Source organism: Nyctereutes procyonoides, unplaced genomic scaffold, assembly GCF_905146905.1.
Source record: "Nyctereutes procyonoides isolate TBG_1078 unplaced genomic scaffold, NYPRO_anot_genome, whole genome shotgun sequence".
In the NCBI taxonomy this organism is placed as follows: Eukaryota; Metazoa; Chordata; class Mammalia; order Carnivora; family Canidae; genus Nyctereutes; species Nyctereutes procyonoides.
In genome coordinates, this window is record NW_026575140.1 from 32,399,952 (window position 1) to 32,418,816 (window position 18,865).

Sequence of the window (18,865 nt, forward strand, 5' to 3'; positions counted from 1 at the left end):
CCTTGGGGAGGCCTGGCACCATTCCTACCAAGGCTCCCCGTGGCCAGTTGGTGGAAGTGTGGTGGTACTCCCAGCAAGGGCTTTGGATCTGCAGAAGCTGCAGCCAGGCCCCACGGGACTGTGCATGGGACCCCCCAGCACCAGGTGTGTGGTAGTCCCGGGGCTGCTGGACACCTTCATGGAGCCATGCCTGGGAGCCCTCATGTCTGGCCTTCCCTCACCTGGGAGCAGGTCCAGCTGCAGCCTCCTTCAGGGACCCCCGGGACCACTGAGCTTGGTGACTCTGCTTGTTTGTGCACGTGGGGTCTGTTTCCTATTGGTTGGCAGGTTCTGAGGGCAAGGACCCTGCCTTGTTTCCTTGGAGGTCTCCAGGATCTAGAACAATCCCTGACAAAGCTGCTGGGGTTGGGGAGAGCCAAGGAGTCCCAGCACCCCCCGTGACTTCTGCTTGTCTGTTGAAGGGAGTTCCTGCCACCCAGCCCCCTGCATACTTCAGCCCCCGTGAGGGTGGGGGTCACCCAGGGGCTCCTGAGGCCCACAGGGCTTGGAACTCTATGGGAGCAGGAGCCACCGAGAGTGCCTGGGCATCTGCTGCCACCAAGTGGTTGATTGAGTGGTCGCTGGGCAGGAGCTCTGGGCCCTGAGTCTTGGGGAGAGCCCCATGAGGGAGGATCCCCCCACGCTGCCCCTGGCCCAGCACCCCTGGTCTTGGCTGGCTACTTGCACTTTGTTGCCTCTTGTTTTTTTCTTAACTCCGAAAACCAAGTTCCTCCCTTTAGGAGGAAAACACAACCGCCCCAAGGAGGACAGGCTGTATCCTCTTCCGCAGAGCTGGAAACAGGCTCAGAGCTGTCCCCTGGCAGGAGGTGGGGAGCAGGGCAGGCCTGGCCACTGGGCAGGGGGCAACTGGGGAAGGGGTCCCTGGCCTGACCGCGGGTCCAGTCCCCCCTCCCAAGCCTCTGCAGGCCACAAGCCTGCGGGTGGGGGACCGCGTGAAATGGGCCCCCCATCCCGGCCTCCATGTCTTCCTCAGTGGGCAGTCAGCTCCCCTGGGCTCCTCTGGCAGAAGAAGGGACCGTGACCTGTCTCTCCCAGTGTCGAGGTCGGAACACCTTCCTCTCCGACAGTGTCCCGGGGTTTTGGGGGGGCCGCCTCAGGACCGCAGAGCAGGCTGTGGGGTCGGGATGGGGGCCAGGGGTGGGGGACCAGGTCCACAGCGCGCTTCAGGCAGGAGGAGGTCGGCGAGGGTGTCTGGGTCCCCGGCAGACGGCGAGGGGCGGGGCCTTGCCGGGGGCGGGGCCCCTCGAGGGGCGGGGCCTGGTCGGGGGCGGGGTCTCTGTCGGAGCTGGCTCCGTGCGGGGGATGGGGTCAGGGCCGGAGGCGGGGCCTTGTCGGGGGCGGGGTCCCTCGAGGGGCGGGGCCTGGTCGGGGGGCGGGGTCCCTCGAGGGGCGGGGCCTGTCGGGGGCGGGGTCTCTGTCGGAGCTGGCTCCGTGCGGGGGATGGGGTCAGGGCCGGAGGCGGGGCCTGGTCGGGGGCGGGGTCTCCGGCGGGCCGCTCACTTCCGGCGGACGCTGGGCTGGGGGCGGATGGAGGCGGCGCGGAGGCCGCGGCCGAGTTTGCGCCGGCGGAGGCCGTCCCCCGGGGGCGGGTGAGGTCGGGGGCCGGGGGCTAGGGTGGGGTGGGGGGGAGGAAGGGGGCCCGCGTCCCCCGGCCGCTCCGGCGCGGTGGCCGCGCGCCCACGTGCTTCCCGGAGCCGCCGCGCCCGGCCGCCCCCTCGGAGCCGCGCCCTCCCCGCCCTCCCCGCCCTCCCCGCCCTCCCCGCCGGGCGCCTCCTGCTGAGTTCTCCCCGCACCCTCAGCGGCCGCGGGGGGCCCGTCCCGGGGGTCGGCGAGTGCGCGCGGCCGTGGGCCGACCTGCTGCGCGCGGGGATAGCTGATCTGAGCCCCGACGGAGAGCTGCCGCCGCTGCCCGCCTTCCCCGGCCCGGTGCGTGCGGGGCGCCCGGGGGATGCCGGGGTGCGAGCGGGATGGGGGTCCTGGACGGGGGGGCGCCAGGGCGCGGCGGACGCGGCCCGACGGACGACGCGGTTTGGCAGGATCCCGGCCGCCGTCCCAAGCGCACCGCGTCCCCCGAGGAGTTCACCGTGGGAGCCCGGACCTTTTCCTGGACGCCCTTCCCGCCGGCCCCGAGAGGAGGCGGGGGCTTGGGCCCTTCCCACCGAGTGCCCCTTCGGGCCCGGTCCCCGCAGCGATGCCCCTCGCCGGAGCCCCGAGGGACGCCCGCTGCCCCGGAGCAGCTGTGGGAGGCCTCGCCCAGCCTGCGGAGTTGCCCCATGTGCCAGGTCGACTTCGCCCCCAGGTGAGTGCGCCGGGCTGGCGCCTCTGTCCCCCTCTCTGACCCCAGCCCTGCTTGGCACGCACAGCCGTGAGTGTTTAGAGGGCCAGGAAGTGCCCGAGCTCGGTTTGGCCACCTCAGGTCAGTGCATGTTGAGTTGCTGAAGTCCAGGTAGCTAGAGGCCGCTGGTCGGGGTTGGGGACGCTGGGGGTCCCCTGCTCACTCATCCCTTGGAGCCCTGCACACAGGCCGCAGTCTCCCTGGGACAGACTGTGCAGCCGGAAAGCAGGGCACCTCTCCCCACACCTGACAGCCCACCCTAACACAGGGAACCTGGTGGGGACCGCATACCCTGGCTGAGGCCACCCCGGGGCCAGGCGAGTCTGTGGGTCACCAAGCAGTCCCACCAGTACCTACATAGGAGTAGGTTTTAAAAACGAAGGCTGTTGGGACGCCTGGGTGGCTCAGCGGTTGGGTGCCTGCCTTTGGCTCAGTTCCTGATCTCAGGATCTGGGATCGAGTCCCGCATCGGGCTCCCTGTGAGGAGCCTGTTTCTCCCTCTGCCTGTGTTTCTGCATCTCTCTCTCTCTCTCTGTGTTTGTGCCCTCGTGAATAAATAAATCTTAAAAAAAAAATATGAAGGTTGTTTGTGCTGAGAGATGCTGTTTTGCTTTAAAAGCTCAATGTATGTTTTTATTTTTTTTAAAGATTATGTTAGGAAGAGAGAGAAGGAGCATGCATGAGTGAGGGGGGTGTGGTGGAGGGGCAGAGGGAGAGAGAGACAAGGAGTCTCCTTGTTGAGGATGCAGGGCTCAATCTCAGGATCCCCAAATCACGATCTGAGCCAAAAGTTGGATGCTTAACCGATGGAGCTCCCCTGGCACCTCTCTTTATATCTTTTTTTGAGTAAGGGGACTGGAATCTAGGTTTGCTAAGATGTTAAGCTCTGACTGCCCAGCTTGTGGGCCACGTGTCACACAGCTGAGGACACAGGTGCTATGGTTTTAGGGGTCAAGACTGTCAAAAGGAACTTGGTCAGATGAAGTGAAAGAACAGTAGGTTTCAGTAAGTGGACCAGCTCCAGATTTCGTGTGGCTGGCAGATGGTGTGCAAGTCACAGGCCACATCCCTGGTCCCCCAGAAGCAAACACCATCCTGGACAGTGAGGGCGATGGAACTGACAGCAAAACAAACACCATCAAGCCACTGGTTCAGATAAACAGCCTGCACACCAAGATTTTTAGATGCTACTTTTTATTCAGAGATGTGATGTTTCTATTAGTGGTCAACTCTTTGGGCTCCTCTAGTCTGCATTTTTGTATCAGAACAAGCCTTTGAGAGCTGGTATTGTGGTGAGCCCAGTACCCTCATGCTTATCTCCTTAAGGTGCCTGCACAGCCCAGGGCTGGTGAGACGAGAGTGGCTGGTTTGGGCAAGGTGGTGGGTGTTCTGAAGCCCCAGCAGGTGGAGCCACAAGCAGGGCCTGGAGGGGGTCGCCTGGTGATCCACCGAAGATGCCCTGGCTCTCCTACAAGCACCAGGGAACTTGCAAAATGTTTCCAGAGCCAGCATCTCCCAGCACTGCCTTTTGCCTGTACTCAAGTTTTGGGACACTTGTGAGTTGCAAATACTGACTGGCTTGCCAATTCTGCTAATGCAGCAAACACTTTTTAAAAATAGCGGTTGGTCTTGATTCATCCCTGGTCTGAGAAACCAGGGGCAGAGGACATTGCTGGAAGCCCCAGAGAGAAATTCTTTTCTTGGTAGAAGCTGTTAAGATATCTAATGCTGTCTGGGTGCCCCACCTTTTCTCCTGTTCCAGAAGGGGCTTTCTGTTCTTGGAATGCTGGCATTTCTACACGGTCTAAAAAAAGACTCCTAATGACAGAGATGTTAGGGAGAAAAAAGTTCCAGCTTTGAGTTTTTTAAGCAGTTAAATTAAGGCTTGGCAGAGCGCCTCATTTTTTCCAAAGTGGGTGTCAGTACAGTGGGGTCCAGGCCTCCGCGGGCTTGTCTGAAATGCTTGTAGCACATTCTTCCGCTTGACTACAAAGGGGAGAGCTCTGGGGCAGAACATACCCCTCAGGTGTTAACAGTGAGTGCGGAGACCACAGGTCACTGAAAACAAAGGCCCACACTCTCCCGGGATGCTCAGGACCCTGGGGCAAGGAGACAGCTTGGGCTGCGGTGGGGGGAGGGGGGGTCCAGTTCAGCAGGTGCACAGTAAGCTGCCAAGTTGTCTTGTGACTCTCCATAGAACAGTATCAGCTCTTAGGGATTCTTGGGGAAAGTTTTTGTTATGTATAATCTGTTTTACTTAAAAAAAATATTTTTAAGCAAACTCTACACTTAATATGGGGCTTGAACTCACAGCCCCCGAGGTCAAGAGTCACGTGCTTTACTGACTGAGCCAGCGAGTTGCCCCACTTGGGAAATTTCTTAACCAGAGATTGAAGCCTTGTGCACTGCTCTTCTGATAGCAGGGGAGGTGGTGTTGGACCTCGGGGGCAACTTCTAACCCGAGTGATGCTTGTGGAGGGTGTGCTTTGGGGGCACAGTGCTGTGGGATGAGTTCATGATTCTTCTCAAAGCCATAGCCGGCTCAAGTGACTCAGAGAACAGTTTTATTCTTTAACGTGATGGATGATTGCATGGCGAATTTGACTGATGGGGTGTGAGACCCTGTGCCCCTAAGATCTGCGCACTGCTGTGCTCAGGTGTCCTGTATGATCTCTGATCCTGCAAGTCACAAGGGCACCTGGGGAGATGGGTTACCATGGGCCACTGGCCACAAAGATGTGGAACCCAGAAGTTGGGTTGTGTCCCACATATACAATGAGAACCTCGGTTGGTGTTTTACCAGCTCTGAGGCCCCTCATGCTGCTGGACACTGAGCCCCCCTGGACGCAGGAGTCAGTAGAGAGTCTTGGACGGAGTTTCCTCTTCTGCAGCTGCACGCATCGTCCACAAACTGGGCCTCAGTGAGACAGTGAGGTTGGCCTGTCTTGGGGCAGCTGCTGCAAAAGCTTGGCGTGCAGGATGAGGCTGGCGAAGACCAAGCTCTCTTAATGAGGAGGAGGTCTCAAGGGTCCCAAAGGGTGCCCCCCACCCGAGGGATACCTCCTGGAAACCCCAGACAAGGTGACCTGGTCCAGATCTTAGAATCTTCTGGCAGCCTTAGAGCATGCGGGGGCCCCAGGGACTTGAGAGCACACTGAGCAGCCCTACAAAGTCTGAGAGGGCAGCTGATGGCCACCAGAATGGGCACAGGCGCCCAGAGCAACAGGGTGAGGTGGTGCTGTGGCCCTCAGCATCTTGCTGTGATGCTCCAGGGAAGGGCCTTTCCACTCTGGCCAGTGAACTTGGCCAGCTGACCAGGATGGCTCTAGGTATGGGCGGAGGAAAGGTCGCATCTTGGGGGGGTCTCCCAAGTAGAGAGAAGCCATCTGGGCAGACTACTGCAGAAGCCATGGTGTAGAGGCGTATCCAGAGGGCCAGGCGGGACTCCTGGTGATGGATGAAGTGTCCACGCTGCCAGCTGCTAGTAGAGACCCAGGGTGTACCAGCAGGATGTGTGTGTTCCAGTCTGGGAGGTGCTGGTGGGGTCCCGGCCACCATGACCCGTGCTGAGGCTTCGGGGGTCATCACACGTGCTGCTGAGCCAAGGGAGACACGGGGTGACTGGGCCTGCCTGGAGCATAAGAAGAACTGCAGGAGCTGTGGGCAGGTCGGCAGACAGGATAACCCCAGGCTGCAGGGGGCACAGAGAGTGCTACTGTTCGCAGCTGGTGGGCCCAGCCCCCCCCCAGGGTGTGTCCCGCCGCAGGCCTGCTGCTGTCTGGGGGCACAGCTGGAAGCTGACTGTCCCTGGCTCCAGTGCGTGGGGGGTGGTCCTGCCTGGCCCCCCTGCCCAGATGGGGTCAGATGAGGTCGGGAGTAGAAGGTGTCTGCTCCATGACACAAATCCAGGCCCCTCCCCACATGCCCACGGGATGCTGAGAGGCCATCCCGCAGGCTGTGGAGCCCCCAGCGCTGTAGGCTGGCAGGAAGTTTGCTGCCCTCCCCCCCCAGGGGGCTTAGTCCTCCACAGTGAGCAGACAGATCCGAGCGACACAGCCACCTTCACCTGCTTCTGTTTTCCCACCTCTTGTAGAGGACAGTGATCGTGCTCCTGGGGCCCAGCCGTGTGCTTTTTGTTTTGGGGGTGCCACGTGGGGCAGCTTTCATAAGAGGAAGTGATGCTCTGGGTGTTTGTTGATACAGAACCCCCTGCAGGAGCCCCTGGCACGGGCAGGCAGGGACCCTCTGATGCTGTCCTGAGTCTCTGCCAAGCCCCTTCATCTGCGGGTGGCCTTTCAGGCCCCAGGACAAGCAGTCCACCCAGATCCGTGAGGTCCTTAAGCTGAGTGGATTCCAGAATCCCCTGGAGGCTCAATGAGACACAGGAGGAGGCTGGGCGAGCCCAGGGTGTATGTCTGACAGGTGTCCTGATGCCGCACATCCAGCTGCACTGAGCACGTGGCCCAGACAAATATCCCCGAGGCACGGGATTTGCAGAGGCCTTTTCCGGTTGGCGTGGCCCTCTTGGACCTTTCCCTCATTTCTGACCAGCTATGGAGATGATCACGGGTTTCTCTGGCTGACTTGGGTGTTGTTAGTACAGGGAGGGGTGTGAAAGTGTGTGGTGGGTGTGGTGGCAGGTGGTGTGTGGTCGGCGTGTCCCCTTACATGACTGACCATCCCCTCCCTCTTGCAGGCTGGCCCAGCTAGACATCGACAGCCACCTTGCCCAGTGCTTGGCAGAAAGTACGGAAGACATGGTGTGGTGAGCAGACAGCCGGCGCAGAGGCTTGGCCCCACCTGCCAGAGCCACGTCCTCTGCTTTGAAAGCTGCTTATTAAAATGTCTGTGTAGACTACTGGTGTCACATGTCTGTCTGTGTCGGGACCAAAACACAGGATCCTTTTCCTTTTTGGCTTAGCTAAGCAGAGTGCTCTGCTGCAGTCAGAATCTGGCAGCTGCTTGGCAGACAGACCCAAGCCCGGGCAGGTGAGCTGAGACGGTCTCGAGCAAGACTGGCCACATCTACGGACAAGTGGACAGGTGGGCAGAGTGCACTTTCCTGCCTCTGCAGACTCCACTTGCTCCGCGTTTCAATTCTCCCGGTGAACCTGCTGGCCACATGGTTCAGGCCCCCCGCCCCGCCAGACGCTGCCACTGCAAAGTGCCCTAGTACCTCACGGACGGGCGAGGGTCGCAGCGCAGCGTCTCCTCCAGCCGGGACTGACTGGGAGGGAATGGGCCAGGCGCCATCTGCAGTGGGCAGGCCCATCTGCCAGAACATTCTGCATCAGCCGTGTGTTTGGGCTTCCAGGGCAAGTGGAAAGTGGGGCACAAGAGTGTCTATAGCTAGTTTTCCTTCCAGTGCTGACGGCCCTTGGATTCTGGAAGAGCTGGGCTTTGGCAGTGTCCCCATCTCCACCCCAGCCACCTTGGCCGCGAGCACTGGCACAGGGAGCAGGTCACAAAGCCACGAAAGGACCATGGGGGAACCTAACTGCATGTGACCAAGTGAGAGATGTGGTCTGAAGAGACTCCTGCCATAGGGGCTTCTGGAAGAGGCAGAACTATAGAGACGGGGAGAGGGCAGTGGTCACTGGAGGATGGGGCACGGGGCCTTTGGGAAGGTGAAGCTACTCTGCATGATCTACAGGGTGAATATATGTCATTTTGTCCAAACCCACGCACTGCAGCCACCAAGATGTGAGGCTCGTGCCCTGGGGATGCTGTGTCCATGGGGTTCATCCATGGTCACACATGGCTTTGGGAGGGGAGGCTGGCGGTGAGGGTAGTGGTACATGGGGGTAGGGGCACATGGGAAATCTCTGCAGTGGCCCCACAATTTTGGTGGGAACCTAAGACTGCTCTAAATAAAACCGTTTTTAAAAACGCTTTCCAAAACTGCTGCTTCCCGAAAACACCTACTTTTATTAGAAATAAGTCGTTAGGGACACCTGGGTGGCTCAGCGGTTAAGCATCTGACTTTGGCTTAGGAGTGTGATCCCAGGTCCTGCTGCTGGGATCTGCACTCTGCCTACTGCTCAAGCCACACCTAGTGGGTTAGAGAATCAGGAAAACCTGTGGTTGGGCATTGATGCAAGGAGGGTAATGGAGTGACGTGTGTCCCCTGTGCTGCTTGCGGGAAGTGTGCAGTCAGGAACATGCATGCAGGGTGTCTGTGGTATTCTAGATTGATTATTAAGGCTGGGACACTCATACACAGATCTTTGTAAATTTTCTAATTCTGAGCATCATTATTACCAATAAAAATATTTTTTCGAAGATTTAATACATAACACAAGAGGTCACATAGGCTGCCCCACTTAGTGTTTTCAGAGATATTTTGTGCAGATTTTGTCTTCCAATTTCTTACTTTATTTGGTCTCCAGGTGCTTCAGTGAGCAGCATTAGAATCCAGGATTGGGTCTCCTCATGGTCGGTGACACTGTGGGGGCTGCGGATGCACTGGTGTGACATACATGCTAACTACAAACATGGGAACTTACTGGGATTGAGAAAATGTCCCAAATTTGTCAATTCTCCACCGCACTGCCTCTCTGTGGGCACTCCGACTCCCGTTCCCAGCCTCGACTCAGCGCACAACCCCGCCCACTCGGGCTCCTCCCATGTGGCTGTCGCCTGCAACGCTGGGTGGGTGCCGGATGCGGAAAAAAGGCACCAGAACGGCTTCGACATCATGGGCACATTTTATTCCTCAGGACATTACAGGCTAACTCTCCTGGTGGAGCAGGTCAGTTCTGTTTCTGTGGAAAGTGTGCACCTTCGAAATCGTGGGGCAGTTTCTCCCTTGGACACGGTCACCGCGGGTTGTCCGCGGCGCAGGCACAAGAAGCAAATTCCTCCAGCACAAAGCTGGCCGCGCGGGCCCAGACGCAAGACTGTTCCGCTATGAGAAGCGCCCGCTTGGCGCCCCCGTCCGCGGGGTCGGCGGCAAGTATCCCTCCCTGGCCGCACTTGGAGCCTTGCGCCCAGCCTGGCATGCATGCGCTGTGGTTAAGGATAGAGTGAAGGGGTCATTCACAGACGTGTCCATGACACAGAAGACGGCCTCACACGGACTCCTCGGTGGACAGCAGTAACGGGTTGATGTACTCAAAACCTTCAAACTCGGACTGGTCGATCCTTTTTATGACGTCCCTGTGCACAGGCAGAGCATGGGGAGTGGGGTCAGACCCTGGACGGGCAGACCCTGGATAGGGCACACGGCAGACGGGGTGTCCCAACCCCCGGCCCGCCCCCGGCAGGCCTTACTCGTCATCTGGGGTCAGCTGCACGGGCTCGCTGGTGAACTGGGTGTCGAAGTTGTCCAGACCGTACTCGTCGGTTATTTGGGGCTGGAATGGCGGGAGGGCCTGCTTCTTCTCCAACTGGGAAGAAAAGGCAAGAAGTCAGGTGGTGCTGGCTGTCCTCTCCACGGGATCTGGGTTTTTGCAGGAACTTAAGTCACAGAATGGAATAAGAACACACTCGGTGTTTACCTACATCCTGTATTTGGAGACAGTTTTCTTTTCCCTTAAACACAAAGTTTAGGAAAATGTATCTGAAGCCAGTAAAACCCTGAGTTTAGGGGATCCCTGGTTGGCTCAGCGGTTTAGCGCCTGCCTTTGGCTCAGGGTGTGATCCCAGACTCCCGGGATCGAGTCCTGAGTCAGGCTCCCTGCATGGAGCCTGTTTCTCCCTCTGCCTGTGTCTCTGCCTCCCCACCCCCCCGTGTGTCTATCATGAATAAATACATAAATCTTAAAACAACAACAACAACAACCCTGAGTTTATAAATGTTGGCAGCACTGGCTGCATAGGCCCATACCTGGGACAGAGCTGCACTGGGGTTCCCACCCTGTACCCCGCAACCACGCCCTGACACCCAACAAGGCTGGTCTCATGGTCTCAAGAGATTTTCTTTCTTACAATTTGGAGCCTGGTCATAATGGAGCTTGGACTCGGCAGGGGCGCTGCTGCCCATGCCCAGTGCTGGCTGAGATGCCATCCCACCAAGACCTTCCTCCCTGAAAATGCTAACTGAGCCTGTTTCTAATCACAAGGGGATGCTGATCAGGCAGGAAACGGGCTTCTTGGGATCCAGACTGCGATCTCCACCTCACCACATATGGGGCAGAGACCCCTGGCGGCATGTCACCCAGGTGAGGACGGTGAGAGCTTGCTAGTTCCATTCCTGTGACACTCAAGCCTACCCCCCGTCCTTCCCCAGCTCTATGCCCTGAACTGTTGGCCCAGGCACGTTCCCAGGAACTAACCCTGAGCTGTAAGTGAGGGACATGGGTCCCCCCCTCGCCTGCCATGCAGCCACACCTGAGGCCAGGGAGTGTGAGGAGGGGTGTGGAGCCAGCAGTCCAGCCCCCCCTCGGGGTACCCCTCTGCTTGCAGGGCCGGAAATGCCTGCCCACATGGGGCTTCTGCACATCTCTGTACAAGCCATGGAACTATCCAGGGCCAACGTGATGACTTCAGTTACAACAACAGGAGCAGAGTGGGAGTGGAACGTGAGACATATGGGCCCCACTTGGGCATGCAGAGGACACGGGGTCCTTCTTGCCAGCCGCCCGATGTGCACAGGGACATGGGCCGCCTGGTAGCTGGTCACTGGGCAGAGACCATCCCTGAGGGGAATCAGAAGGGGAATGTGGTGGTGAGGACGGGCTGTCCCTGCAGACAGAGCAGGTCACCTGTGTGCATGGGGACTGAGGATCCGTCTCTGTTGCTTCTCACCTTTTATACTCAATTACCCATTTCTTTTGCATAAAATGTTTTCTGATAAAAAGGGGGAAGGGAGGGCATCTCTTAAACTATTTCCCTATCTTAGTCTCGACTGCTTTAAGATTTAAATATCAAGTCCCAGCAGACCAAGTGGCAAGCAGAGCTGGTGCTCCCTGGGTTCCTCCAGGCCCACCCCTCATCCCTCGGCCTCTCTTCTGGCCTAAGGGCTAGAGGCTGCTCGGCTTCCCTTGAGCACATCCTCCCTTGAGCACATCCTCCCTTGAGCACATCTCATGTCTCACGAGTCCTCTCCTTTCCTCAGTCAAAACAGTGAATGAGAACAGTGTCACCTGGAGCACTGCTGGGGGGACAGGCCACCGCTGGGCCATGCCAGTGTGCGTGGAAAGAGGATACTGGGAGGGGCTCAAGCATGGCAGCCAGGGTGGGCCTGAAGGAAGCGGGGGCGGGAGGGCAGCCCTGCAGTGTGTTGGGGGCACTGGGGGCTCAATGAAGCCTGAGAGGAGGCAGGAGGTCCCTGGACAGAGGAGGCCACCGCTGGCAAGGCAGAAGCAGGTCCTGTCCTGGGAGCGGGAGAGGCCAGGCCCTGGAGGCCGAGTCCCTGAGGACTGGGTGGGGGACACAGAGCAGGGTCCAGGATGACCCCAGGGCCTGAGCCCCAGCCTGGTGGTAACAAGTGGCTGCAGTGTCTCTGAGCAGGGCTTCTCATACTCACTAGTCCCTGTTTCCCCAGCTCTGGGTGATGAAGCCCGACAGGACCTGTGTGAAGCAGTGTCTGGACTCAGCTTTCTTGGCTGTGGGGGTGGGGAAGGGATCCCAGGAGCCACCCTGTGGGGCCCTGTGAGGGCAGAGGGCCCCCAGCACCTGTTTTATCAAAGCGCTTCTTCCCCTCCACTATCTGCACATCCCTCTCACTGAAGACAGCCACCCCTCAAGCAGTGTTGGGCACTGGGCTTTGGACCCCACATGCCTCCACATGGCACACATGCTTCTGCTCAGGCACATCTTCCCATGGGCGATGGCAGCTGCTGAGCAGGCTGTCACTTGGCGGAGCCAAGGGTGGACTCACACACCCCCAGGCCCCTGGAGACTACCTGCACCTCCCTTGGCCCGATAGGGTCTAGATATGGCTCATCAACATGGACACTGCTCGTAAAAGAGTAACGTTATCATTTCATACCCATGCCATCATCCTTCCTCTTCTGATCAGAGGAAACAGGCCTCACTTGAGAACAAGGTTTTTGGCAGGGATGCATGGAGACTGGAAGTGACCAGATGCTGCCCACGGGACATGGCACCCCAGGCCACTGAGGGCTCCCTGAGAACTGACATCAGGTTGTAGCCCCAGGGTGGTGGGCACAGCATCTACAAAGGCCTTGTCCAGCTCAACACCTGCCTAGCTGGTGCCGGGGCTGCACTGTGCAGAGCCCTAAATCTGCAGGGGTGGGGAGGAAGAGGACACTAGGCATTGCCACGGGCTCAGTCAGTCAATGCGTGAACCACTGAGGCTCAGCATGGGCCTCCTGGGGTTCCTCCAGGGCGGGTGTCCCAAACTGCACAGGGAACAGAAGCCAGCCAAGGTCTAGATTTCCTCTCTCTTATGCGAGTGGACCAAGATCAGTTTCTCTTCTCTTTTTTTTTTTGAAGTAAGCTCTAAACATAACATAGGGCTTGAACTCGGGTCCCTGAGACCAAGAGCCAACGCTCCATGGACGGAGACAACCAGGTGACCAGGAGCCACTCAAAATCTTTTTCTTAATTAAAAAGTACCTGTGGTCTGAATATTATTCTAATAACTCCAAGGGACAGGATGCTGGACTGTTTTGAAATAACCCAGCAGGAGCCTGGATGGGGTTGAGTGTAGGTGGGGTGGGCGCATGGTCTGAGGACCCTCCTGGCCCTGACCAGGGCCCTGGGTCCCCACAGATGCACAGGTGACAGTCCTGTGGTGGGAAGTGACAGTGGCCAGGGGGAATGGATGAGAGCTGCTCTGCCCCTGGGGCTGGGGAGGGAGAGGCAACACTGCCCCAGAGTGGGGCTTTCTCCTGATCTCCTTTGAGCTAAAGTCCAACATTTACTTAATTAGCTAGCTAATCTCCTTTTTCCCTGGGAAGCACATTTTAAAGGTTATATTTCAGGAACTCTGCAACCATTTACATATTTTGAAACCAATTCAGTTCAATCTTGTTTTAGTACCAGGAAGCAGGTGCTGCAGCAGGAAGGGTTGGTATACCTCATGCTTAGCCATGTCCCCAGACAGGCCCAAGGAGGGCAGGTTTGGAAAACTAATCATGACACCTAAGGCCAGCGCCCACCAGTGGATTTTGCACAGAATCAACCAGGCGATGTGGTCACAGATCAAGGATGTCCCCACCGGATCATGTGGTCGGGGACACCCAGGCAGGGCTTCTCACAGGATCACCTTCCCCAGGGCCTCCTTACAGGCCCTCATGCTCCCATCAACCACAGGGGAGTCTCCCGGTCACCCCCAGGGGCAGAGGGCAGTACCCACCATACCCTCACTCCCAGCCCTCCCTCGGGGTCTCCCGTGCTTTACCAGGTCCCAGTCTATGCTGCGGAAGAATGCGTGAGACTTGATATCAGAAAATCCTGTCTGTGGCCGGCAGCCAAGCCTCTCTTTGGGGTCCTAGGGATCAGAGTTCAAACAGGGACCAGTCAGTATGCAACAAAGAAGCCCCGATTCACAGCAAGAGGATACCCAGCTTTCCTTCCCTCCATGAGCCAAATTTATTAAATTTCTCACATTTTAGCAAATATGATTAAAGACTGACGATTCACAGGACAGACATCAAATAGGAAGGCAGAGTGACCCCCATCCCCAGGTGTCCCCTAGGGGACCTTGGAAACACCCACCCTGGTCAGCCCAGGTAGTCACACGCGGGACGGCCCTCACGGCGGCTACAGGTGTACCTTGTTTAAAAATCCTTTCAAGACGTGGGAGGCTTTCACGGAGAGGAATCGGGGGATCCGGATGGGTTTCTCTAGGATTACTGCAACGATTGGGGCCCTGGTGAGAAGTCTCGTCGCTTCTGGACGCTTCCCGCTGCATTTGCTCTGCCCAGCCGCCGAAGGAGCTGGGCGGTCTGCAGGGTTCTCGAGACCCTTTCTGAGCAGGAGCGGCCAGGGCACTTTTAGTGCCCTGGCCTCTCTTCTCTCCATCCAGCAGGGTCTGCCCCACAGAGGGTCCCCCACCCACCGATGGGTACGTGCTCACACGTGCTCAGAATCACAGGTGAGCCAGCAGCATCCTCACGTACGAGGGCGCTTCTGCACATGACCACCAGAGGGCGCCGAGGGGACCACCGAGTCCTGGGCACCAGTGTCCCAGGGGCGGTGAATTCTGGCCCAGGAGCAGGGGTTTTGCGCTGGCAGGTGGCCCCCACCCACCCAGGCTCCAGGGCATATAGCTGGCGGGGGCAGGAAGGAGTCTGGGTGAATCAGACAGGCTGGATTTCCTGGTGACCCGGAGGAACCGGCTCCCACGTCGCCGCAGCTCCCATTGTCCTAGCCCAGACTTTGCCTCCCTGAGAGCTGGCTGACATTGCCCCGGGGGATAGGCGGTTGCAGCAATGCAGGGACCAGCCTAGGTCCCTTCCATCCACAACCCTGCCCAGCGGTGGGGTGGGGGTGGGGGTGGCACCTGAGCCTAGGGGAGATGCCTAGTGGCCCACGCACCTTGGAAAAGGTAGTCCTCTGTGTTCATGTCAGGGTTGTCAGTGATGATGTCAAACGGGGAGCGCCCGGCCATCATCTCAAACATCAGAACGCCCAGTGCCCACCAATCCACGCTGAACCCTGGAGGGATGGCACAGGCCCGGCCCGCGGGCAGTCGGCAAGGGCTCGGCCATAGGGCAAGCCCACTTTGGCCTCAGTGGGGAGGCAGGGGGATGCAGCCGCCGGCACAGCTCTGGCCAGTGCTGGGCTAGGCACCCTGACATCCCCCCACAGCCTGGCCTCCCCTCTGCCCACCGTCGCAGGGCCCTTGTCTTTTTTATCTTGACTGCTTGCAGAGTTGTTTTCACATCAGGGCCTTTAACCCTCTTGCTGGCACTTTGCTGGTTTTCCAGATTGTCATTTGGCCTCTTAATCCTGCTTGTGGTACCTCTGACGGCACAGAACTGCGAAGCTGAGTGAGCTTGTTGGGCAACCATTCTTTTCATTCTCCTTTGGCTAAGCTTGAACATCCCTTTCTCCAAGGCTGTAAACATTCCTTCCCAGATTTTCCTGCCTTCACAGTTTTGGGGTGTATTTTACTGCACACAGGGGTGGGAGGTCCTGGCTGCAGTCGTGTCTAGGCCTTCTGGAACAGTCACCCCCATCCTGCATGGGAAATCTCATCCCAAGCAAGCTACTAGATGCTTGAGCCTGGTCTGCCATCTGCCACCTGTCTTTCCCCGTCTGGCTCCTCAGTGACTTTGGGATAGCAGCTTCACGGGCACCTCTGACTCAAGAGGGCAGGTGACCTGCCTGCCTCCTAGCCCGTCTCCACTTTAATGGCAAAGAAAATGTTTAAAAATATTTGGTGGTGTGTTTGTGACATGCTTCACTGAAATCACTAGGACACAAGAGTATGTAGGGTGTGCACACATGTACAAATATGCATCACACCCCATACCACACGCCTGCAGACATGCACACCACCCAGTGCACACATGTACAAACACGCATCACACACACCCCACACCACACGCCTGCACACATGCACACCACCCAGTGGACACGTACAAACATGCATCATACATGCACTACATATATTACATGTGCAAACACATGCACAGGCATGCATCACACATGGCACTTCACACTCATGCAATGGACCACACACACTACAGCACACATGCACAAACACATACAAATATGCACCCCACACACACGTGTCAAATGCACCCCACACACACGTGCACACACAGTAATCTCATTTTCGTTTCAGACCCAAAGGAAGCAAAGGACTAGAAGCACTGTCCACTGTCTGCAGGGGCTGCAGATGGGTTAACCTACGCCTGCCTGCTTATTTTACCACCTGGTCTCTCCCACCTATGGAGCAGCACATCAAATGGGCACACCCAGACTCAGGGGCCTCGCATGCCTCTCCCTCCTTATCAACCCCTTAGGGCTCCTTGATCAAAGGAATCCTACCCTGCGTCGTCCACCAGGCGATGCCTGAGCAGACACCCAGGAGGACAGATGGGGGCTGAGGCCAGATGGTGATGGGCTGGGAACAAAGTCAGGGGTGTGTTTGAGGTGTAATTCGGTCAATAAAACCACTCTGATGACTGGGCCAGGACCCCAGGCAGGGTCAGCCCCAGGCAGGTCCACCTGGCCCCCTGTGCTCTGGGACAACCGCATTCCTGAGAAGACAATGCCTCCAGGGGTCATGGTCGTCCTCAAACCCATCCAACTGCTTTACCAGCAAGTAGCCCCCACCTGCCGGATAGCCCCGCTCACCCCACTCACCGTACTCCTCCCCCCGCAGGATTTCAGGGGCGATATAATTTGGGGTTCCGCAGAAAGTGCTGGTCGTGTCACCAGGGCCCAGGCCTTCCTGTGGGGATAAAGTTCGTTACCAGGAGGGAAGATAATCTCTGGTTACCTGCCCCCCCCCCCCCCCCCCCCCGCCGCGCCCTGGGGGTGGGACAAGAGCCTCAGAGAGTCATCCATCCTCAGGTAGTGAAAGCAGAGGCGCCTGCCCCCCCCCCCCCCCTCCCCCCCGTGAGCCATGGCACCACCGGGTGGCAGCACCTCTGACCACATGGGCCCCTGCTCAGGGCCAGGGCGCTCGCCTTGCACATGCCGTAGTCCGTTAACTTGATGTGGCCATCGGCGTCAAGGAGAACATTGTCCAGCTTCAGATCCCGGTAGATGATCCCTCTCTCATGTAAGAAGTTGAGAGCGATACAGATCTCAGCAGCGTAGAATCTGGGGGCAGCAGAAAGAACCCAGGAGGAGCATGGATGGGAGGCCCGTGTGGGCAGAACTGGGGAGACACCACCAGCCCAGGCCCTCCCAGAAGACGCCCCGCTGTCCTCTGCTGCCAAGCATGTGGGACCAACAAGCACGGGAGACGCTCAGCATCCTCATCGCCAGGGAGATGGAAATCAAGACTGCCTCACACCTACTAGGGTGGCCACTCACAGACAGATGGACCATGGGACGTGCTGGTGAGGACATGGGGAAGCTGGTGCAAGTGTGCCCTGCTGGGAGTGCAAAGGGATGCAGCCACTATGGGGACAGTGTGGAGGTGCCTCAGAAAGTTAAACACAGAAATAACATGTGATCTAGGGTCGTGAGGATATGTCTGCACCATTCACCGTAGCCAAAGGTGGAGACCGCCCCAGTGCCCATCATTAGATTGGACGGATAAGCAAAGCACGGTCCCTACACATGATGGGGTATTACTGAGCCCTGCTGTGACACGGGTGGACCATGAGGATGTTCCACTCGATGACATGACCCAGTCCCAGAAGGACAGATGCTGTAGGATTCCACTCAGGAGGTCCCCAGAAGGGCGGGGAGGTGGGGGGGTAGTGTTTCATGGGCGAAGCATCAGTCTGAGGAGATGGAAAGTTCTGGAAACGGATGGTGGGGATGGCTGCACAATGGTGTGAGTGTGCTTTGTGCCGCTGAGCTGTGCACTCGCCAATGGCTAGCATGGAGAATTTTGTATTCTGTCCATTTTGCCACAATAAAAAAGAAAGCGCTAGCATGTGGGAGTGAGCTCTGCCTTCCCCTGAGAGGATCTAGGGTGACTCAAAAAACTGCATGAACTTGTTTTAAGTGAGGAGGTGAGGAGCAGGGAAAAGCATGGTGAGCAGGAAGAAGCAGAGTGGAAGCCACCACTTGGGGCCTTGGAGGCAGTGGCGCTTAAACACAAACAGGCCATTCCTCTCCGAGAGCCTGTGTCTTGCTCTCCCTGTGTGACCAGAACCAGAAATGGCAGCCCCAATGCCCCGCAGGGGAATCCAAATGGGTGCCCCCCTCCGCCACCGCTGCTCCCATTTGGAAACAGGGAAAAGGCAGAACCATGTGCAGTGCCGCTGTGCACACCCTCCCAGGAAGCACCCACTTCTCTGGGCAACACGTCATCCTGCTCTGGGGGCCGAGGTGGGCTGTTTCTGAGACCCCGTAACTCAGGGGACCCGCAAATCGTAGGACCCTGAGCTGCTCTGTAGTTGGCCACGCTGCAGGGGTCAGAGGCATCCTTGCCATGGCCCCCAGACTCCATCTCCCTTCCAGCTCACTGCCAGCCTCCCAGGAGGGGACCTGCCAACCCGGCCTGCGCTGCCCGCCTAGCAGCCCAGCACCCACCTGGCGTGCTCCTCCGGAAGCTTCCTCTGTCTCTGCATGTGGAACATGAGGTCCCCGCCATTGACGTACTCTATGACCAGGAACAGCCTGAAGGGAGAGAGGGCAGTGGGGGCTGAGACTCTGTGCAGCCCCACAACCAGGAACCACCGTGCTCGGCTGCTGGCAGGTCAGCTCTCCTCCTATGAGGCCAAACTGGGGTCACCTGACCCGTCCCAGGCCGGCGAGGAAAACAGCCCTGACTGAAAAGTCAGGCTCCGCAACCCAGGTTGCTGGGGATGTCAAGAGACCCTGCCCATGGCCGGGTATGCTCACTTCTGATCCCCATGTGGGGAAACTGACAGAACACAGGACAACTCCCATTAGGCCACTCATGTCATCCAGCACAGGAGC

At 58.1% G+C, this 18,865-nt stretch overlaps 2 protein-coding genes across 12 annotated transcripts in view; one reads left to right on the plus strand and one right to left on the minus strand.

Moving 5' to 3' along the window:
- The first annotated feature begins 1,560 nt into the window (after positions 1 to 1,560).
- On the plus strand, positions 1,561 to 7,251 carry FAAP20 (FA core complex associated protein 20). Its single transcript, XM_055306852.1, has 4 exons — positions 1,561 to 1,649; positions 1,860 to 1,986; positions 2,097 to 2,359; positions 7,092 to 7,251. Exons 1-4 carry the CDS (start codon positions 1,588 to 1,590, stop codon positions 7,162 to 7,164), a joined length of 525 nt encoding a protein of 174 aa, XP_055162827.1. The 5' UTR covers positions 1,561 to 1,587; the 3' UTR covers positions 7,165 to 7,251.
- A 1,398-nt stretch (positions 7,252 to 8,649) lies between these two features.
- PRKCZ (protein kinase C zeta) overlaps positions 8,650 to 18,865 on the minus strand; it is a 103,120-nt gene continuing 92,904 nt past the window's right edge. For all 11 annotated transcript variants that reach the window (XM_055306802.1, XM_055306801.1, XM_055306807.1 and 8 more), the window contains 8 exons: positions 18,476 to 18,562; positions 16,951 to 17,086; positions 16,625 to 16,712; positions 14,846 to 14,965; positions 14,081 to 14,160; positions 13,707 to 13,796; positions 9,668 to 9,783; positions 8,650 to 9,553 (listed from right to left, as the gene is read on the minus strand). In XM_055306802.1, coding sequence (XP_055162777.1) covers positions 9,466 to 9,553; positions 9,668 to 9,783; positions 13,707 to 13,796; positions 14,081 to 14,160; positions 14,846 to 14,965; positions 16,625 to 16,712; positions 16,951 to 17,086; positions 18,476 to 18,562 — 805 coding nt within the window. In that variant the 3' untranslated portion in view covers positions 8,650 to 9,465. The remainder of the gene's footprint in view (positions 9,554 to 9,667; positions 9,784 to 13,706; positions 13,797 to 14,080; positions 14,161 to 14,845; positions 14,966 to 16,624; positions 16,713 to 16,950; positions 17,087 to 18,475; positions 18,563 to 18,865) is intronic.